The sequence below is a fragment of the Sorex fumeus genome, unplaced genomic scaffold (genome assembly GCF_029834395.1).
Source record: "Sorex fumeus unplaced genomic scaffold, SorFum_2.1 ptg000075l, whole genome shotgun sequence".
NCBI lineage: Eukaryota > Metazoa > Chordata > Mammalia > Eulipotyphla > Soricidae > Sorex > Sorex fumeus.
The window spans coordinates 3,800,234-3,822,893 of NW_026606132.1; the positions used below are offsets into that span (position 1 = coordinate 3,800,234).

The following is a 22,660-nucleotide window of genomic DNA, read 5'->3' on the forward strand; positions in this document are numbered from 1 at the left end:
ATTTGTGTGTGTGGCGGGTGTGGGCAGAGGGTATGTAATATAGAGAAGGAACCAGTATGATAATGAGACAATGACAATAACAGTTGGAAATGATCATGCTGGACAAGAACTGTGTGTTGAAAATAAAGATATACATGATAACATTTCAGTAACTGTATTGCAAACCACAGCGCCTAAATGGAGAGAGAGAGAGAGAGAGAGAGAGAGAGAGAGAGAGAGAGAGAGAGAGAGAAGGGAGGGAAGAAGAAAAGTGGGGACCTGGAGGGTGGTGTAGAGAACTGAGGACATTGGTGCTAGGAAACGTACACTGGTGGAGGGATGGGTGTTGAGACACTGAATGACTGTAACTCAATCAAGGATAGCTTTGTAATGGTCTGTCTCATGGTGATTCAATCAATCAATACATGAGACAGCAGGCCAGAGAAATAGTACAGGGGTTAAGGCTTTTGCTTTGGGTGCGGTCGACCCTGGTTCAAATCTCTGGTATCACATATGGTTCCCTCGGCTCTGCCAGGGTTCACTCCTGAGCGCAGAGCCTGGAAGAGCCCCTAAGCACTGCTGGCTGAAAGAAAGTTGTATTTGGTACTTTGGTGTTTGCTTTAAGTTTGAGAAAAGCACAGGGTTCCTGAAATAAAGGGGGAAAGTTGAATTTTATATAGTTCCATTTATAAACCTAGTTTTTGTTTCTGTAATCACAAATGACAAATCTTACTCTCTGCTAAATTCTGGGTTTTCTAACTCTAAGGAACAGAAGTTTTAAAAAATGCATGCCAGTTTTTTGTACTTGTCCTTTTTTTTATCAAAATAAATAGGTGCTAATTGCTGACAGTTTTTGAAACAAATTAAATAGTCAAAAAGATTTCTTAAGATACAGACTGGATGAAGTGTTTGAAAGGAAAATAATTTATAAATGACTTTATAAAATATAAACCCTTCACATGCTATTAACTGAAACATTGAAAAAGTCAGGTCACCCTACTAAGCTTTTATTCTATCTCATACCCTGAACTCTGAAGGCTTTAAAATATTCAACTTGTCTTTATTCTTTTTATAGTGGGGGGCAGAGAAAAAAAAAGGGTGAACCTGCCAGCTGGTAAAAAGCCAAGAGTTACCCAGTCAGACCTGAATGGAAAAATCTATGATTTGTTTATTTCATAGTTCAAATTCAAAAGCAAGAGACAATTTGAATAATAAAAGGGTAATAGGAAAAAATGCAAAGAAAGAAAACAAATCAGCAAGAGCCCAAAAGAACCTTCAAGAATATTTAATTCGGAAAATGTTATTGGTTTAGGGAACTTGACTGAAAGAAAACAGCTGGGCAGAGTTCAAGGTTTTAAATTAAAAACAATCAAACAAGGTCTATGGGGATAACTCTCTGAGCCACATTTTGGAGACCAGATTCATTTCTACCAAGTAAAAGGATAGCAGTCTAAGCTAGAAAGGAAATTCCTTGCAACTGAGGTAGTTACTAAGTATCAGCACAGTTTCCAAGTTCTCACAGGGCAGCTTAGCTACTTACAACCCATTTTTTGCCTCATATGTAAATGGAGCATCTTGGCAATTTTATGTCTTCTGTGATTTGTCAAAAGAAACACACTTATACACACCAGCCAGAATATGCCTATTTTATTAACATCATGCTTTAATAAATAACTGGCTACTTCTAATAAAATTAAGCCTCTGTTCACAACAGTCCCCCCGCCCCCCGATAACTCCATGTTGACCATCTGAAGAATTTGGTGTAAAAAGGTGAATGAAATGTAGACCCTGAGCTATCAAGTAATCATGTTTCAATATAAAAATAGAGAATTATTCTTACAACTGAAGATTGAACAGGAACACAAAGGACTTCTCTATGGGTCTTAGCTGCTGGAGAACCACTTGGGATCTTAACAGCAATCTAAAGCCGGAAGAGACTTGCAGATTTTTTTCTTTGAATTTCTGAAAACTTTGGGGGAATGCCTTTGAAACCGATTCCTTCCATTCCCATAGGTTTGTGAGCTGTCATGTGGTAGAGAGATGCGGATAAACTTCCAAAAGGTCTGAGGTCTTTTTTTTTTCTTTGGCCTGGGACAACAGATACTGGTCTTTGTGTCGTTCTGACTCACCCCTAAGATACAATCTTCTCCACTTTACCTACTCCTACCACCCCAAAGAAAACAACAGATGATAAGGGGGGGCACCCTATTCTTCAAATAGGCTTGAGTCATGGGGCGGGACCCCAATAAGAAGTACTACAAATCCTTTGCTATTTTGATCCTAGGGGTCTGGGGGAAAAAGGACCAAAAAAAAAAGACACCCTTATATATAATCTCTTGGGAAAACCTGGGATCCCAAAACCAAATAAAATACACACGCCCTGACAACAAAACTAGACTTGAGGATAGGCAGCTCCTCCCTGAGCCCAGGCTTGGGACCCCAATTCTGGCTAGCCCTTATGCTATAGCAGGGTTTGAAATGTGGAACGTTGTAAAGAGAGAGCCATAGGAGTTTGTGAATGGCATCTTTGTGCCACGGGGATAACAATTCAAATAATGGTTGTGTGGACACAAAGATCGGCACACAGTGGCTTGCTAATGTGCCTGGATTCAAAACAAAATCACCCCCCCCCCAACACACACACACCTCAAAAAAACCAAACCAATCCAAAAAATCCACTCCCAAACTAAATGTGAACATGTGATAAAAATGACATTATGAATGCCTTACATACCTTCCTAGGGAGAATGGATCAAGACAGTTCTTTGAAATGGGTTAAGTTTTAGTGGGTTCAGAGATGGACCAATACATGATCTTGGTTTCGGCAGTCCCAGTCAACCAAAATGGGGTATCTGTAGTCTCTTCCAGAGAGTAGCTATGACCTTTCTGTGTTGATGCTTGAATATAACCTGACAAGTGGCCTGGAAGCCTCCTTGTTTCTTCACATTCTGTCCTAGCTTACAAATAAAAACCCCAATCACCTCAGCTTTTCTTTAGGTAAGGCAACTCAAACAGGGATACATGGAAATGTTACTTGCTTGTTGGGCTTTTTCTTTTAATAAGATAACATGATAAATAAAACCTGCTTCTGTACAGCTATTTAATATTTCAGCAATACGTACATGTTACATGCCAAGAAAGGACCCTGGTTTTCTTGGGAGAAACAAGGTGAGATCATAACTGCAGAAAAAAATCCCCACAAACAACAAGAAAATACAACAAACAATAGAATGATAAAATCACAAATGCACAACTAACTACAGTTCTGTACCTACATTGTTAGCCACGTTGAACAGGATTCGGGGGACCATGGGGGGAGAACTGATTTTACATCCAAGTCCTCTCCCCGTCCCCCAAAACTGAATGCAAAAAAAAATCAAGTCAGCAATTTTTAAAACCAGTGGCCACATAGTAAAAACTGTACATCGTTGTCCATTCATTGAAAAAGCAAAGTCACTACGATGGTATAAAAACGATAACCGGTGCCTTTGTAACTTTTGGATGATGAACACTCTTGCTCTAATGGGGAGAATTATCTCCACTCTCTTTGCATAAGCAGGAGCAAGATGCACAACCCAGTGAGCAGGTAGGGCTGGGCCCCAGCACGGGGACCCGCACCGTTGGCTTTGTCGCTGGCACTTTTCCCGGAGTGGTCAGTCGCGTTGTACTCCAACTCCGAAGGGCACTGCTGATACTCACATCCACTTCCGCTTCCTTCTCCACTGCTTTCATCACCTAGTTGAAAAAGAGGGGGAGGAGGAGATTTCATTTGCTTTGTTCTCTGTGCAACCCACACGAAAACCATTTGTGCTCGCTAACCACAAAAGGCTTACTGATATCAAAGAAGTCCACGTCGTTCCCGTTGTAAGCATTCTTCATCTTACTGGTCATCACCCGCAGAGCCATGATTTGGCGCAGGATCAGGACATCAGGCTTGCTGGTGTCCACACGAACCTCTGGATTATTGCCCTGGTTGGCTAATCCATTGCTGGTCACTGCAAACAGGTACCTGAAACAACAAATGGGCAGTTTGCATACAATCTCTACAACAAAAGATATCCAAGATTTTGGCCCAGTGTCTAGTATTTCCAGGTAGCAAAATGAAAGAGCCATGCCTGCTTCCAGATCTTTTGTTCTTTGTTTGGTTTTTGGGCCACATTCAAGCAGTGGAAGAGATCACTCCTGCTGGGGTTCAGAGGACTCTATGTAGTGCAGGTGACAGAACCTGGGCATGCAAAGCAAGCAACCTTACTCACTGTGCCATCGCTCCAGCCCCCATGCTTCCAATTCTAATGTACTTGAATTTCTCGTTGCTTGGATTTCATCTTGTTTCTTTAATGTGACTCTGACTGTTTGGAAAGTGGCCCCTTTTGCACAGTTGGTAAGTGGGAGCAAAGTACATGGAGCATGGCATCATCAAGGGGATGGAGTTAGTAGGAGAAGGGCATGGGGTGGCTCCGAGTGAGAAAGGGATGGCACTGGGAGAACTGGGACACCTTGGCAGAACTGGGGCTGAAAGCAAACCAACCACCAGACCAAAGATTACAGGGATGGAAAAAGTTTTCAACCAATGATACTACTTGAATGAGTGACTTCCCATAGAAGGTACCATGCCAAAATGGAAATGCTGTCCCAAACTTTGGCCCCAGTACTCTGCAAGTCGCTAAGTACCTTTCTAATACTTTTAGGGCAACATCCATTCTGACGAGTGACTAAAAGACTTCCATGTTACTGCTCCTGCCTACTGTGAACTGCTTCCGGTACCTCCATAGACCACCAAGAACCCCTCCTACAAGTTTCCCAGGTGTCTAAGGGAGGGAGACCGCTCCTCCCTTCCCCAGGGGCTGACCTGCTTCTGCCTTTGCCATTCCAGCAATCATCCTCGTTGCCATTTCCCGCAGCCATCCGCTCATCATTGCACATGTTGCTAGGAAGAGATGACCAGAACTTCTTGGCCTGCTTCAGTTTCTCCTTGACATCCGTTACCTAATGAAGAGGTAGGAAAGCAGCCTCTAAAACAACAGGAAAGTACCTTCAAGACCACACCCCCCCCTTTCCAGGCAGGACTACCGCAGAGGGATGTGCAATTCATTTGCCATTGGAGTCACCTGCAAAAGGATCAAATGTGCACTCCAAAGCACAGAACCACGTGAGTGATTTCCATCGCTGAAAGGTAAATTCTGCAGAAGGCTGCCAAGGCCCTTTGCCCACTCGCACTCTGCATCTGCACTGTCCTCAGAGGCCCACGCGTTCCATGCCCCACAGAGAGTCAAGACTCTTCCTGAAAGTCTTTGATACTCGGCCTCCAGCTTTTCTGTAGGAATCATTCTTTAAAACTTACCCACCTGCTCTCCCTCCTCTCCCACACCTTTCTACCTCTGGCTGCCTCCTCAGCTCTTTCCCTGCATAGGCTGCGCAGGACTGCGCCTAAATGGCTTGCTTATATTTTTTCCCCAAATTCCCATTTGCTAGCTGGTCACTGGCCGTGACTTCTATTAGTAAGCCTGGAAGGCTGCATCACCCTCTTTGTTGTGTCTTATTTCTGAGCCTCTTTGGAACTACTGCAGTGATGGCTTTGCAGATGTTATCTGCGATGAAACAAAAGGGAGGTTTTGCCATAAGGGTCCCCTTTTTTCTTTGTAGGCAATGAATGGGGGGTGTGGAGTGTTGTTCCCTGCAATACTGGGCCATGTGGCTCATGGCAAGGGCTAGAGGATGCAAAGCTGCTTGAGGCCTAATGTGCCATGAAGCCCCAGGGCCATATCTGAAAGTGCTCATAGCCAAGAACCGAACCAGGGGCTGGAGAGATAGTCCAGTGAGTAGGACACTTGCCTTTCAGGTGGCTGACCCAGGTTTGATGCTCGGCCTTTCATATAGTCACCTGAGCACCTCCAGGAGTAATTCCAGAGCGCAGGTCCAGGAGAGTAACCCCTGAGCAACACCAGTTGTGGCCACCAAACAAAACAAAAATATCAAACCAGGGTCCTAAAGGTGCAAAGCCTGTGCCCCTGACCCTAGGGTTATCTCCCAAGCCCCAAAGATAAGATGGTTTTTATTTTGGCTAGCGTATCTTCTAGACGCACATGTGAGGAACTTTCTCAGTCAAAGGCCATCCAATTCCTGGCATCCACAGGCAGTTTTCTTGCAAAGTTGCACCTTGAAGGCCCACACTAGTCAGCCTTCCAAGGAGAAAGGCCCACTGAGTACAATGTTTTCGTTACTTTGTCATGAAGCAAGGTCCAGCCTGCCAACTTGCTTACCAGTCGGTCCAAGCTCGTGCCAGCTGCTGTGGTTGGGCGTTCCTCGGGGTGGTATGGTCGGAAACGAGCACTAAAGGCACTAAATGTACTGTAGGCAGCTCCTTCAGAGGCGGAACGGGAAATCCGGCCAGCTGGGACAGGCTTGGGGGGTCCACAGCCCTGGAAAACCTGCAATGGGAGGGGAGGGCCATGGTGTTAGCAGAGGGACACTATGGGCTGCAGGGAACACAGCACACTCCTTCCCGGACACCTGTCCTTCTCCATTACCTTCTGAGACACCTGCACACTATTCTCCTGCATGTTCATAATAGCATCTGAAATCTTCACATCGATGGGATCCATGACCGATTCGATATTGAAAGGCCCCTCGAGTCTCTCCGCCACCATGAGCATTGCGTCTGACAGAGCAAGGAGTGGGGAGAAAGATTCAGCATCAGAATGGAAATCATCAGTTGGGGCCTGGGCAATCAATCCGATTATTTCCCTGGCTTTGTTCCTTAGGGAGGCTGGGCACACGTCCTAATTAATTCCTGTTTCTGTCTCTATTTCTATGCCACCCAACTGCACTTAGTCAGCGTGCACTGCTATCTCTCTAAAGTGTAAACTGGCCAGATAAAGGTTTTCTTTTACTTGCTAGCAAGGATATCCAATCCGGCATCTTCCATCCACTGATTATTCATCCCCTTGGACATGAGTGGCTGTCAGCAGAAGGCTCTGTGCTAGCTCCCAGCTGACAAACTGTCAGGCCCAAGGCACAATAACACGCCAGTTCTTCGGGGGGACTTTGGAAGATCTTTTCATTTCAGGTTCCATTTACAAGAGTCAGAGACATAAATCAGTTAAAATCCTAGCCAGGCAATGCTTTTCTTTCATTTTTTAATGAAACCCTTTCAGATGTGGGGGGTGCACAGTTGGAAAATATAAATGAAAGCCCTCCTGGGAATGCTAATGCCTCTGCAAAGAATGGGATTCTAGGGAGAAAATGCCACTTTTGCAGGAAGACAAACTTCCTGGTACCAATCCACCCACAGGTTTTGATTTATTTGCAAAGGAGAACATGTACCTCCTCTTTATCGTGTGAAAGACAACACAACACACAGCACAAAAAAAGATACGGGGGCCAGAGAAATAGGACACCAGGTAAAGTACTTGCCTTGCACAAGGCAGACCCAGGATTCCATCCCTGGGACCACCACCAGGAGTGATCCCTGAGCAGAGCTGGTAAGCCCTGAACACTGCCAGGTGTAGCCGGGAAAAAAACAGAAATGAAAAAAAAAGAGAGGCACTTTGGAAAGGTTATTAGCCAATTTCTCTACTGGCCACCAAGAGTCTGAAATAGTTTAACAAATCTCTTAAACTAGGTTGGGCCTAATTTTCCTGCCATTCTTGTTTGCTGTGATGATGCATTTAGTATTTTTGCCTGAGGCTTCAACTGTGCAAAATGGGAAGGCATCAGATATGCCATTTCTAAACCAAATGACAACTAGCCAACTTGGTACTTTGCTCCTTTACACTCTAATGATTACAGCAAGGTAGAAAAAGATCAGTTGGACCATATTATCTAGAGCCTTCGAGCAATCCCAGGCCAAGGACCATCACAACAGCTACTTCCCAGCCGAGTCCAGTTTCTGTCTCAAGGCAGGCCATTCTCAAAGATAGACAGAGCTCTATCTTTGAGAACAGCGCAACTTCTACCTAACCTTTCCTAGCGGGGATGCTGGTTAAGCATCAGCATATCAATGAAACCAAATTTGGTCCTCAACCTTTCACCTTCAACCTCCAACAAATGCCACCCCACTTTTTCAAGCAGAGGGGTCATTTCTCTCAACTCCAATTCCGATGTCACCAACCACAAATAGATTTCCGTGAAATGCCATTCCCTCCCCCCACCCAAGCAATAACAAATGAAGTTTCAGATTGCATTGGGGTCAGCGCCAATAAAGTGACGCTTCCAACCTCTGAGGAGAGGTTGCCAGCATGAGTATACCATTGTACTGGAGGAGGGAAAAAATGCTTTTGATGTGCGAGCAAAAGGAGACTTTTGTAAACAAGTGGAGCACAACTGAAACGTGTTCATCATTGTCAAAAGACGTCAGGGCGGCCACTTCGAGAAAGTGCATTCCTCTGGAGCCGCGAAGTCGGCACTGGCTCCAACTAAAAATATTATGAATAGGCAGATAATAAACATCCCAAAGGCAGAGTTGGAACCAAGAGGGTGAGGGCGGGGTCTGTGTGTGTGTGTGGTGGGGGGGGGGGGGGCGGAATAGCACATTGGAGAACTACTTACTCCCCTAGTGGTGAGGAAAAGCCAGGGCACCAATGTGTTTATGAAAGACTGAAAGGCAACATAAACCCCAATTCTTCTGGCTGTTTGGCGTCTTTGTCAACTCCGAGCCAGTCGGCCATACACAAGAGCCTGGGAATGGAGAGGGGAGCCGGGCCTTTGTTGGGGCCGGTGCCATGGCGTTGCACGTTGTGCGGCTGAAGAATGTGAATGAGGTAGCGGGCTGCCTTCAGTTTGCAGCGCAGGACCAAAGCTGCCACACAGCCTTTGGGGGAAGCTGCCATCAATGGGGCTCTTCTGGAGCAGCAGCAAGCCCAGATGAAAAGCCCCACCGAGAACCTCCAAGACAAGCAGTCTGGCCTTTGGGGTTTTCCTCTGCTTCATCTAGGCCCCAGCTGTCCTATGTGTCTCCTGCCCCTTGCCAGCAATTGGTGTGCTGTCTTCAATAGTTAGCCTAAACCCCCAATCTGAGAGTGCTGACTGGCAGCAGGTACACAGATGTGAAGAGGTGGGCAGTGAGTCCAATGGATGCTAATATAGCGACACCAGGTGATGGAGAATGAGTTGTCCCTGCATCTACCAAATGGCTCTGTACAAACTGGGAGAAAATGTGTGCAGGCATCAAAAGAGAGAAGAGAGATCTGGTTTTCTTTTTCAAGTGGAAGGTTTCATAGAACCAACTTCCTTTTTTATTATTATTTGATATCATTTTGTTTTGGGGGGCACACCTGGCAAGGCTCAGGGCTTATTCCCGGATCTGTACTCAGGGATCTCTCCTGACAATGCTTGGGGGACCATATGCGATGCCAGGGATAAAACTCAGGTCAGCTGCATACAAAGCAAGTGCTTGACTGACTGTATTATCTCTCTGAACCTTTTAAAAAATTGAGATCAAGATATTTAAACTACTCAGATCCTTTAATAGATGCATCTGTAATAGATGCAGTTCAAGAAAGGAGAGCAAATCAGCAGAAGATTGGGGAAACCCATCCTTCAGCCCTTTTATCTGTTGATGTTTGGGGGCCACATCCAGTAGTGCTCAGGGCTTACTCCTTGCTCTGCTCAGGGATCACTCCTGGCACTGCTCAAAGAACAATATGCTATGCCAGTGATGGAACCCGGGTCAGCCACTTGCAATGTAAGAAACTTAGTGTCTGTGCTGTTTCCCAGTCCTCATCATTTGTCCTTTTAAACTAATGCAACAGCGTGATTTCAGTGACCAGGATCCTGTTACTGAGGGTCTCCCCTCGCCTACATAGCAATGTAACAAAGCACCTGCCTCACTGGGGAAAGCAACTCCTTTTACACTGTGAAGCTAATCACAACCCCGCATCTTCAGTTGTATGACCTGGCTGGAAGAAAAAATGTGATTCCCAGACAACCCCATGATCTGATTTAAGGAATGTGTCGGGGGTGGGGGGTGGGAGGCGGAGAGGAGAGAGTGAGTGGTGGCTTGACCATTCATTAATGATATTCACTTAGAGGGGAAAGAGAAATGTATTACGAAGAAAAAAGAGAGAGAGAGAGAGAACTTATACCAGAGGCACGTAGACTGGGACTGAATTTTACAACAACGGAGAAAATTAATGAACCCCGTGTGAGAATTCATGAAAAGGCACAGGAGATTAACACTGTCTATTAGTGCTTCCTTTCATACCGACTTACTGGATAAAAAGAATATAATGTCCATCAAAAATGAAGTTTAACTACAATTAGATACTCCCCCCCACCCCCAGAAAAAAATATCACTTAAAATGACAGGAAAGGGGCCAGATGGTACAGTGACTAAGGCACTTGCCTTGCATGTGGCTGACAGGTCCTATCTCTGGTACCAGATAAGGTCTTCTGAGCCCACCAGAAGAGATCACTGAGCTCAGACTCAGGAGTAAGCCCTGAGCACTGCTGAGTGTGGCCAATGACCATCCCTCCCCTCCCCCCCACCATTGACAAGAAAATTGAGCCAGGGATTCCATTTTCACTTGGGTTTGATTTTGTTCTTGAAGGGCAACCAAAAAATTTAACTCATAACAAGAACAATACCAACATGTGTCTTTTATATAAAAACATCTAAAAATAAGTCTTGATTTTAGCAGTACCTGGTTTCAAGCATTACTTAAGCAAACCAGAGTATGGTTGTGATTTGATATGGACTTGCAAACTCTTAGAAAAAGACACAAATTTTTAACTCAAGGATATGAATCACTGAAACTCCAAGTTCCCACCAAAGGTGCTAGAATGTTGGAAGAATGCAAAGAACAAGTCTCTCTGCATTTTCTTCCTGGCTACAGAAAAATGAAGAAACTTAGGTAACAATCTTCATACACTTGAAGGGGGTTGGCAACACACAGATGCGCTCAGGGGACTCTATGCTGAGTTAGAGATTCTACCTAAGCCACATGCAAGGCAAGTACCTTATCTCCTGTACTATCTATTCAGGCTCTGCACTCCAGTCTTTCCAGGGTGCAGAAAGGGGGGAGACCTCCAAAAGTCACTTTCTTGTCATGCAAGTTGCTATATATTCATTGTTGCTAATGCTTCCAGAGATGCCACCACGCTGAGTACAAGAGCACATTGGCTGGGAGGAAAGGAGGAGCTTTGAGTCCAGGGAAGACTCAAGCACACACTTACCAACTAACCAACCAACCAACCAACCAACCAACCAACCAACCAACCAACATTTCACGGATAACAGTGACAAGCTTTCCCCAGGGCCAGAGAGGGAGCTAGCTGCCAGGAGACTCACTCACCTATGAAATTGTTCCACTCATAATCAAGGTCTCCTTGGTTGGCCAAACAGCCTCTCATGATGTTTGAGCAGTAGTTGTAACATGGCTTCACAGTCACGAAACCTTGGCAATGGGAGCAGTAGAGCATCTTCAACAGGGCCTGGGTACACTCATTAGTGGGGGTTACCTAAATGGGGAGAAGAAAAGGATGATGGTGAGACTTGGACAGACACAAAATTACCAATCTATCAAGTTGATATCAAAGGCTTGGCCATGTCTTTAAGGTACTAATGCATTGAGAGACTGAGTGTGTAGAGTGCAGTGACAGAACAGTGAGTAGAGTGCTTATCTTGTACACGTTCCTCCTGGGTTCATTGCTCAGATCCCTGTATGGTCCCCCAAGTGCCACCAGGAGAGATCCCTGAGCAGAGAGCCAGGAATAGACTGAGCATTGCTGGGTGTGCCCCCTCCTCCAAAGAATGAATTGAGGTAGTATAAGGAGAAAGTATAGGGGGTAAGACACTTGCTATGCATGATGTTAACCCTGGTAAAAATCTCTGGTATCACACAGGGTCCCCCACGCACTGCCATAAGTCACATCTGAGAACAGTGCTAGGTAGGCATAAGCCACAAGCACTTCCAGATGCAGTCCAACCTCCCCCCTCACCACCCCCACAAAAAAGGAATGAACTGAGTTGGATCATGTTAAGTAGGCGTGGCCTGCTTCTTGATAAAAGGAAGAGAGGAAGTGGACAGAGAGTATTTTATGCCTTTCCACAAACAAGAAGCATGTACCACGCACTCTTCTAAACTCCCTCCAACTCCACCACCTTTTCTTCTCTCAGAAACATATTCATGTTTTTTTTCATTCAAAATAAAATGATTTCAAATAAGTAACAATGCCTTTGTTGGCTTCTATCTTGTAATATCAAACCTTCTTCTTTATAAATAGAAGCCCCAAATGTAGAACATTAAAGAAAATTGGTTCAATTAGTTGGAGGTGTAGCTCAGCAACAGAGATTTGGCTTTGGATGTGTGAGGCCCTGAGTTTGATTCCCAGCACCATGGCTCAATGACCTCAAATCCTTTTTTATAAAGAACTCTCAAGGCTCACGGAGAAGCAGCAGCAGAGACTACATTTAATTGTATGCATGACCTAAGGTTGTGTCTACCATCACCGTATTCCTGACAAATGAGTCTCTAGCCCATCTTCTTTTCAAACTCAGTGACTGCAAGACTTCCCTGTGAACTTAACATCCCTCTGCATCAAGGTTTAGAAGGGTATCCAGTATCAACTTCATTTTGTGCCACTAGTTTTACAGAGGACAAAATTAATGTACTTAACATTAATGAGTTAATTTCTTTTCATTTGGGGGATCGTGGCCACCATAGACTGTATACTTAGGGATGTCTGCAGGTGGTTCTCAGGAGATCCTCTACAACACTGGTGACCAAATCTGGGTTGACCAAGTTCAAGGTAAGTACCTTAACCCTTGTACTCTCTGGCCCCTATATGAGTGAATCTTTAGATTCATAGTGATATGAAGGCTTCAGAAGCTTAGAATTAGGAAGCCATGAGGGCTTTAGGGAAAAAAATGATGGGAGGTAAAGGACTTAACTCAGATTTGGAAGGGGCTGGAGCAAGGTGGTCCAAGGGAGGGAGAAGATCCCAGTTAGGGACAATGCAATGAATAAAATCTCTAAGCCAATATGGTGAGTACATCAAGAAGATTTGGAATGGGGTGTAGGGGTAGTGGAAATAAGAGTCAGATACATATGTGTGTACGTGGCCTGAATTGAAAAGGGCTCAAACATCAGGTGAAGTTGAGCCACCATATGGCAGGCGACAGGGGTGCTCCAAGTTCCTGATGAAGGGAAACAGTAAGGATGAAAGCAGAACTAAAGGTGGAAGGCTGGCTGGCTTTGGCAGAGTAAACGTGACTTAGTTTTATCCCTCCAGCTGTCTAAGGTGAAACTGGCTTGGGCCCTGGGATAGCTGATTACTTCCTGCTACTCATTTTCTAGCCATATTTCAAAAAATAACCCAGGCCAGCTATGATACATCCTGGCATTGAAAGCTGGTCGCCTTGTCCTTCTCTCAGCCCCACTCTCCATGTCTATGGAGTTGCTATCAGGAGAATTCCTGAATTTCTCTCGACCAGTAGCAACCAGCCTGGCAAACTTTGACCTTTCAGAGTAGATACCATCACAGGGAAGCTATTTGGGGGCAGGACTGTGCAGTGTACCTGCTCTAAGGTGTTTCCTTGAGCTATCATCTAAGGTTCCTAGCTGATGGTGTTTCTCCCTCACCCCAAACAGAACTGTTATCCTAAAAGACCAACAGCAAGACCTTAACTATAAGCAAGCAAATCTACATTTCTTTTGAAGGCTTAGGCCCTTTTCTACTGTTTCAAGAAGTTCCAGGGGCTGGAGTGATAGCACAGCAAGTAGGGTATTTGCCTTGCACGTGTCTGACCCGGATTCAACTCCCAGCATCCCATATGGTCCCCTGAGCACCGCCAGGAGTGATTCCTGAGAGCAGAGCCAGGAGCAGAGCCAGCCTAACTGAGCACTGCCGAGTGTGACCCAAAAAGAAAAAAAAAGTTCCAAATGCTTTCCCAGGCTCTGAGTTCATACTTTTAACTACGTATTCATATATAGGAAAATCTAGGCTAGCCTGGACCCTGGAGGAATGGTCATTCTGGCTAGCTAGCTAGATTTTCTGGCTAGCTGGAAGTTCATATCTTTAAAGTCAGAGGTGGTTAGAACTTTGAAACTTGTCCACCGACCTCATTATTAATGAATAGGCCTGAGCAAGAGAGGTGGCCAGAGAATGGTAGAAGAATAGAAGTTGTGAACATTGGAAAGAAGGCCAGAGAGATAGTAAAGTGGGTGGGGTACTTTTCTACCACGCGTATGATGTAGGTTTGATCCCTGTCTCCTCATAAAGTCCCCCAAACCCTACAGGAGTGATCATGAGCATAGAGGTCGGAGTAAGCCCTGGGTGCTGCTGGGTGTGCCCCAAAAAAAACAAGAACTGAAAGCTTTCAAGATTATCAAACACAGCTCACATAAAAAAAATAGCAATAAAAAGGCCAAGAGATTAATCAAATTGCTGACCATCCCTGACCCCTATAATGGGATTCTAGTTTTGCAACTGAAAAGACATTTCTGATGAACAACTTTCCATGATCCATCCCCTTTCTCTGCTTTCTTAAAACAGAACATAGGAAATGCTCAAATGAGGCACTGGTTGTTTGCTTCAGTAGGTTTAGTTGGGTTCTCTAAAGATGAGATTGTTAGGGTCTAGAGCGATAGCACAGTGGGTAGGACATTTGCCTTGCATGCGGCCAACCCAGGTTCAATTCCCAGCATTCCATATGGTCCCCTGAGCACCGCCAGGAGTAATTCCTGAGTGCAGAGCCAGGAGTAACCCTTGTGCATCACTGGGTGTGACCCAAAAAGCAAAAACAAAACAAAAAAAAAAAGATGAGACTGCTAACTGGTGGGATTTAGAAGAGGTAAAGAATTAGCATGGCAATGCCTGTGACAATAATTGCAACAGCACTTGGTGTTGATTAAGGCAGAAGGGAAAAGAAGCATTGCACCCAGGAAAAGAAACTTAGACAGGCCCCAATGTAGAGTTCTTTTTTTTTTTAGCTGTAGGAAGAGATCCGCTATGTTATTCAATTGTAAGTTGTCTGAGCATTTCTTCAGTGTTCTACATGTCTTCTTTTTTTTCATTTGATTGAATCACTGTGAGACAGTTGCAAGCTTTCATGTTTGGGTTATAATCATACAATGATCAAACACCCATCCTTCCACCTGTGCACATTCCCCACCACCAGTATCCCTGGTATATCCCCCCTTTCCCACCCTCCCCCTGCCTCCATGGCAGACAAGATTCCCCATACTCTCTCTCTACTTTTGGGCATTATGGTTTGCAATGCAGATACTGAGAAGTTTATATCATGTTTAGTACAATATATACCTTCAGCACACATCTCCCATCCTGACCGGTTCCTCAAGCCATCATTTTCTTAGTGATCCCTTCTCTATTCCAGCTGCCTCCTCCCCTTAGCCCCTGAGGCAGGCTTCTAGCTATGGAGCACTCTTCCTGTCCCGTGTATCTACTATCCTTAGGTGTCAGCCTCATCTACATATCTTCTTGAGGAGCTTGATGGAGACTCAAGTTATAAAACACAGAGACCAAATGAAATGGCACTGCATGGTTGTATAAAAGGTAGGTAATGAAGCTGGGTCTGGCAGAGGTTTTCCAGTTTGTACTTATAGTCTAAGCACTGGCTCAGGCTCTGCACAGGATTTGTTGTGTAATTGCGAAAAAATGATCACAAGTAACTCAGCTAGAACATGCTGTGGAAACACTAATGCCAGACCTGTCATGAGAGATGGGGATGCTGGAAGAAAACGCGTTGGATAAATGACATTACACCAAAGTTAGAGAAAATCTGCCTTTCATCTCAACACCAGTAATCACACCACCATGTAATAGTTTTTGCTTTATTGGGTAGAGGCTTCCAGCAGTTCGAGGGGCCATCGGGAGTATATTCAGTGCCCAAGAAGACATGAGGTGACAGAAATCCAACCCAGGGCTCTGTGTATGCCAAGCACGTACTTCAGCCCTTGGAGCTATCTCTCTGCCTCTCAACATGCAGTTATTTACACAAACAATAACCCCAGATCTGGCAAACAACCTCCGTGTGTGGGATGCAGTTCTGGTACAAAGAGAAGACTTTGTAGAACAGTTATAAAACCCAAAGAAATAGGGTGTGCTCCCATGCTCAGCCACCAGAGGAACTGCCAATAATGTGACCCTTTCCCAGACCTTAGGTCCCCACTCTCGCTGACTTGAACTACGCTTGGGATGATGAACCCAGAATTCAAGGGACTGGCTGTCTATCTAACTGACTCAGGGTAAACCAGATGACTGTCTCTCTTTAGAAATTTCAAAGGACTTCTCAATAATAAACAACATAAATGGATACAATAGTTGTAGGGGTACCAATACTGCAGGGGTAGGAGAACAAATCAAATGGTATATAGCACTTGGATTCAAATTTTCCTGTGCAGGTTCCAGGGGAACTTCAGGATCTCCTTAACAAACTGACACCAACATTGCAATTTATGTTGATTTAGCCATGTTCAAGTATGAACCACTGGTAACACATGCTGATATCAATGCGTTAACCCAGGGGTTCCTTTCTGCTATCATGCTGTCATATAGCAGGGAGTGGTCAGTGTTCTTTAACAAGTTTTGATGGTCTTCCCATTTTATCAGGGGCAAACACTTTCCCTGGAAGCAAATAGAACAGTCAATAACAGTTTGTAAGGAATCATGAAAAACCCCGAATACCCAAAGCCATACTGAGCAATAAGAAATTAAGAGGTATCACATTACATAACTTGGAAATATACTATAAATTTATATAGTAGGGAAATAAGGATAGGTTCTCTGAAAATGGGTTAGAATCAAGTACCCAAGGACAAATCTCTAGATCTATGGTCAACTAATTTTCGACAAGGAATCTGGGTACAGAAAGTGGAGTAAAAATAGTCTCTTCAACATATAGAGTTGGGAAAACTGGCTAATCACATGCTAAAAATGAAGTTGGATCTGTATTTCACACCTTACACAAAAGTTCATTCAAAGTAGATCAAAGATCTTGACTGAGGCCAGAATCCATCAGGTACTTTGAAGAAAATATTGGCAGAATATTCCAAGATTTGGATCACAAAAGTGTTTTCAATGATATGATTTCATTGGCAAAGGCAACAGAAACAAAAATAAATGAGACTATATCAGATTAAAGAGTTTTTGCATGTCAATAGAAACATGAGCTAGAACTAAGACCCTCAACTGAACAGGAAAAAATATTTGCACTCAACAAATCAGACAAGACCAAGATATATGAAGATCTTACAGAGATCATCATCAACAAGGGCTAGAGTGATAGCACAGGAGTAGGGCGTTTGCCTTGCACGCAGCCAACATGGCCAACCCGAGTTCGATTCTTCCGCCCCTCTCAGAGAGCCCGGCAAGCTACCAAGAGTATCTCGCCCGCATGGCAGAGCCTGGCAAGCTCCCCATGATGTATTCGATATGCTAAACACAGTAACAACAAAGTCTCCAATGGAGACGTTACTGGGCCCGCTTGAGCAAATCGATGAACAACGGGAGGACAGTGATATATACAGTGATCTATCATCAACAAAAAAAGCATATCATGTGGGGAGATACTTCTCTGAAGAAAACAAATGACCAATAGGCCCATGAAAAAGTGTTCATCGACACTTTTAATTAACAAGATACCATTTCATACCAGCGATAATGGCACATATCAAAAAACAAAAACCAAACCAAATCTAAACAAAACCCAAAATACCCCAACCCCTAAACTGGGAACCAGCTCTGTTGGCTGGTAAAAAAAGAAATTCTCATCCAGTGCTGGTAGGAATATCATCTGGTTCAATCCCTATGGAAAATAGTATGCAGATTTCTAAGGGAAAAAATAGAACTGCCACATGACACAGCAATTCCACTTCTTGGTTCTTGGTATATACACCAAGGACACAAAAAGATTCATTCTAAAGGGCAGATGCACACCATTATTCACTGTAGCATTTCGTACAATGAGGTGTCCACCAATGGATGAATGGAAAGTAAAAGTGAGGTATATAGACACAATGGAGCACAATGCTGCTTCAAGGAAGGATGAAATCATGCAATTCGCTAAAACTGGAGGATATCATGTTTAAGTGAAATCAAAAAAGGAAAGACAAATTCCAGATGATCTCACATATCTGTAGTATACAGAATAACAGGACAATGGAAAGCAAGGTATTCACAGGGGATAAACACCTAAATTGCCCTGGTCCCGAGATTATAGAACAGGGAAAGAACAAAACTAAGGAGGGAAGTAAGACATGGTCGGAAGTAACAGAGGAAGAGACCTGCTGGTGATGTAGAGGTGTGATTTATCTATATCTCTGAACCAATATAAATGAAAGCATGAGATGCAACCTGTAACAACCAAACTTTAAAATGTGCTGTCAAGGTGGCAGGCTGGGGGGTGGAATGGAAACTGAGGACACTGGTGGAGGGAAACTGGCACTGGTGATTAGATTTGTGCTAGAACACTATATTCCTGGGGCCAGAGCGATAGCATAGCGGGTAGGGCATTTGCCTTGCATGCAGCTGACCTGGGTTCAATCCCCGGCATCCCATATGGTCCCCCAAGCACCGCCAGAAGTAATTCCTGAGTGCAGAGCCAGGAATAACCCCTGAGAATTGCTGGGTGTGACCCAAAAAGCAAAAAAAAAATTATATTTCTGAAATTCAACTAAAAAGTAATTTTGTAAATCATGGTGCCTTAATAAGAGACTGGGGTAAGTCTATCAGAACTGGAGACATTTTCTATATACTGAATTTACATGGGAGGGGGGTGGCTAGAAGGAGCCCCTGGGAGGGAACAGACTCTCTGGTGATGGGTGTGGCACTGAAACGATGTATGCATAAAAATAGAACGGGATTATAAACCTCAAAACATCAATAAAAACAGTTTAAAGAAAGAGACACAGTTTGAAGCAAGCAATTCTGTAATGTTTAGCACATTCACAATGTTTTATAATCATCATTTCTATCTTGCTCAAAAAAATCACTTTCATCATTCCCAAATAAAATTCCCCGGTGGTCATTAAAAATAGACTCGAGTAAGACAGACTCGATCCTGGAAACTTTATTCCCTTTGAAGAAAAATTCAAGTTCATTCACATTCCACTCCTTTAGAAGCCTCAAAATCAATGACTTCCTGTCCCTTAAATAACTGACTTAAAGGGATTTCCTTCAAGATCCAAGAACAAGCAAGTGGTGTCACATGCAGACTATGCCACATGCTAACAAAAGAGGTGACTATCCTTCAAGGTCCTTCTTCTTTAACACTTTGCCATCGTTGTTGCACTTTGTGTTCATTAAACCACATTCACATGAGAGCCACCCGTGGCACTCACCAGCATGGATGCATTATTTCTCGGTAGCATATTGATTCTTTGTGGCCAGGCATGTTTCTTTGCTCCTGCTGGCTTACAAGGGAAAAGTTCATGACTAACATGTGAAATGCTTTTCTGTTGTTTGCACAGGTCAGCTATGCCACTTTAAGTGGCAGTGATTTTTGGGCACTTGGGAGGAGGAATGGGGCGCAGTGATTGCTTTGAGACTACATTTTCAAACCTCTCTTAGCAATGAATAAACTGTTTCTCACAACTGAGAAAGTGGGAAAGGCAAAGTGTGGCCCTTTCCCCTTTTGAATCACTAACACAAAATATAGTTTACTGATCTCAGGGAGAACATGCTTATTTAGTTTCTGTGGTTTCACTCTCAGGCGGGCGCCAAGGTTAAGATTCAAAAGAAAACTCTTCTGTTCTGTCACAGAATTACTTGTCTGCAGATTGTGTCTACTGCATTCCACTGGTTTATATAATATAGATGCTTTCTGATAGAATATCCATTATGGAACCAGATTCAGATCAGGCCGAGTATGTATAAACTCATCTGAGCCTCAAAAGAATCCTCTAAATATTATCATCTCACAACAGTTACAAGGAAATGGAAGTTCAAAGAAAAGACACATATGCAGAAACCCTGTGTTTGAATGTTTGATCCTTGGCACCATATGGACCCCTTCCCCCAGCACCTTGGGTATGCCCACCCCCCACCACACACACACACACACACACACACACACACACACACACGGAGCTTTCAGTAAATGACAAGGTCAAGAGTTAAACCCAGGCAGTTTGGTCTTAATTAAATTTATTTGGGGAGCACACTCAGCAGTTTTCAGAGGTTATTCCTGACTGTGCTCAGGAGTCATCCCCTTACCCCCGTTACTATCTCTTCACCCCTTGCAGTTTAGTTCTTGAGCAAGTAAGTACACTTGATTCTTGATTTCCTTGCTGTGTATGTGATGTTTCTTTTTTGGATGGGATGGGCCACACCTGGGAGTGCTCAGGGCTTAGCCTTGGCTCTGTGCTCAGTGACCATTCCTGGTGGGATTTGGGGGAGCCTATGTGGTGTCAGGGATCAAACCCAGGTCAACTTTGTGCAAGGCAAGAGCTCTACCCACTGCACTAATTCTCCTGTACTGGTTTCTTTTTCCCCACACCTGGGGCTTGTATAGAGCAAACACAGATAATGAGCAATTTTCAAAAGTCCTGAACACAATCATTTTTGTTGGTTTTTGGACCAGATCCGGTGCTTAGGGCTTACTCCTGTCCCTTAGCTAAAGAATTATTCCCGTAGATGTGGTGCCAAGGATAGAAATGGGGTTGACCATCTGCAAGGCAAGCTCCTTACCTCCTGTACATTCTCTCCAGCCCAACATAATTGATTTCTGTGGGGGATGGCCAGTTAGGACAACTATTCTAGTACTGTACTGCTTCACTAGACACCTGGATGAGTCAAACATAGTTTAACAAACCAGAATGACTGATCCAGACAATGCTCTCTCCTTGAACAATTCCAGATCCAGCCGGAGTGAGAAAAACAATGATCTCGATCATCAGCACCCCACCAACAATTCCAAATAAATTAGACATAAAAACTGGCTGACAAGCGAAAAAACATTCATGTAAACAAAACGAAACAGGAACGATACCGATTTTACCAAAGTTGTAACACACTGAAAGAATTCTTGCAAAATACAGCAGAGAGGGGGAAATTTCTAGTAGAAAACAAGATGCTATTTTTTAAGAGTGAAGGGGCCAGAGAAATAGGATAGAGAGTAGGGCACTTGCCTTGCATCTCATCTAGCCTAGTTCAAATCCCTGACACCATATATGGTTCATAGGGCACTTTCAGGGGTTACTCCTGATCAAAGAGCCAGAAGAACCACTCAGTACTTTCCAGTCCACCCCAGAACGAAATGGTCTGCTTTATTTACTTTGGGAACAGCTTAAGAGAAGGGAAAAGGGGCTGGAGCTATAGTACAGCAGCAGGTAGGGCAGTTGCCTTGCAAGCGGCCAACCCAGGTTCGATCCTCGGCATCCCATATGATTCCCTGAGCACCGCCAGGAGTGATTCCTGAGTGCAGAACCAGGAGTAACCCCTGAGCATCACCAGTGTGACCCAAAAAACCAAAAAAAGAGAAGAGGAAAATATCTGGACTTACACTTCTGTACTATTTATTTAAATTTTTTTAATTGAATCACTGTGAGATAGACCCTTACAAAGCTGTTCATGATTAGGTTTTAGTCACACAGTGTTCCAACACCTCTCCCTCCACCAGTGTGCACTTCCCAGCACCTGTGTTTCCCCAGTTTCCCTCCCATCAACACCCAACCCCCCAGTTGGCCTCTATGGCAGGCTCTCTCTTTCCGTCTCTCCGTTTGGGCATTGTGGTTTGCAATAGATACTGAAAGGTCATCAGGTAGATACCTGTACCTACTTTGAACACTCAGTTCTTGTCCAGTGTAATCATTTCTCACTACTATTGTCATACTCATCCCTTCTCTATCTTACCTACCCTTTTCCCCACACTTGTGGTTGATTCCAACCAATGACCAGTCCTCCTAGCCCCTGTTTTCCCTGTCACACTTTTGTATTAACACAAATCAAACTCAGCTCAGTTATTGACCCATCAGGAAAAAAATCATAACAAATTTCCAAGGTACATAATTGGAGGTGCCCGAGAAGTGAGATTTTAGGAGCCAGATTACATTCCATAGTTAATGCCTGTGGGGGGGAAGGATCCTCATTTCCTTTTGAACTTATTAAGACCCTTTTTTTCCCAAATCCTCATTCCTGCCTTCATCAGGATATACATTTAAAATGACATCTGCATGCCATTTCTGCTATAAAAAGCCTTGGCGGAACAGTCCCCTTCTTTGCAAAGTCTCTTTTAATAGAGATTGAGACTTTTGACCAAATAACCTGCATTTTCCAAACACCACATTAAAAACTACTGCAAGCAGCCCCCCAAACTGAAAAATGCTGGAGTGAGCGCTTCACCCAGCCTGGATTTCATTTCAGTAATTCAGAGTGAGCCTGAAGCCACATAACATAGCAAGGGAAGTCAACATGTTGCAGGGAAGTGAAAAACACATTTCTTTTTACTTTATTCCAGCTCCTAACATACATTCATTGCAACACAGTGAGGAGTCACAAGTGAACCGAAAAATAAAAAGCCTAGATTTTATCTGTTGCTTGGTAACATAAGCGCCCAATAAAAGTAACAGAAAATATTGACCTAAATTATGGTCAAAGAAAGAGATAGACAAACCAAACATACCAGCTAACGTGATGAGTTGTTTCAATGGAACGAACATGTTCTGAATCCGTGCAAAGAGATCTCGTTCATGATTTTCCTGGTAAGGGAATTTGTCAACGGTAA

The 22,660-nt window shown here is 44.0% G+C and overlaps 1 protein-coding gene across 1 annotated transcript in view; it reads right to left on the reverse strand.

Annotated features, from left to right (window-relative positions):
- Nucleotides 1–1,611: 1,611 nt before the first annotated feature.
- The window catches only part of GPC4 (glypican 4), a 152,577-nt gene continuing 131,528 nt past the window's right edge, over nt 1,612–22,660 (reverse strand). The window contains exons 4-9 of the mRNA XM_056130307.1: nt 11,271–11,436; nt 6,507–6,637; nt 6,240–6,407; nt 4,829–4,965; nt 3,813–3,988; nt 1,612–3,714 (exon numbers count right to left, since the gene is read on the reverse strand). Coding sequence (XP_055986282.1) covers nt 3,512–3,714; nt 3,813–3,988; nt 4,829–4,965; nt 6,240–6,407; nt 6,507–6,637; nt 11,271–11,436 — 981 coding nt within the window. The 3' untranslated portion in view covers nt 1,612–3,511. The remainder of the gene's footprint in view (nt 3,715–3,812; nt 3,989–4,828; nt 4,966–6,239; nt 6,408–6,506; nt 6,638–11,270; nt 11,437–22,660) is intronic.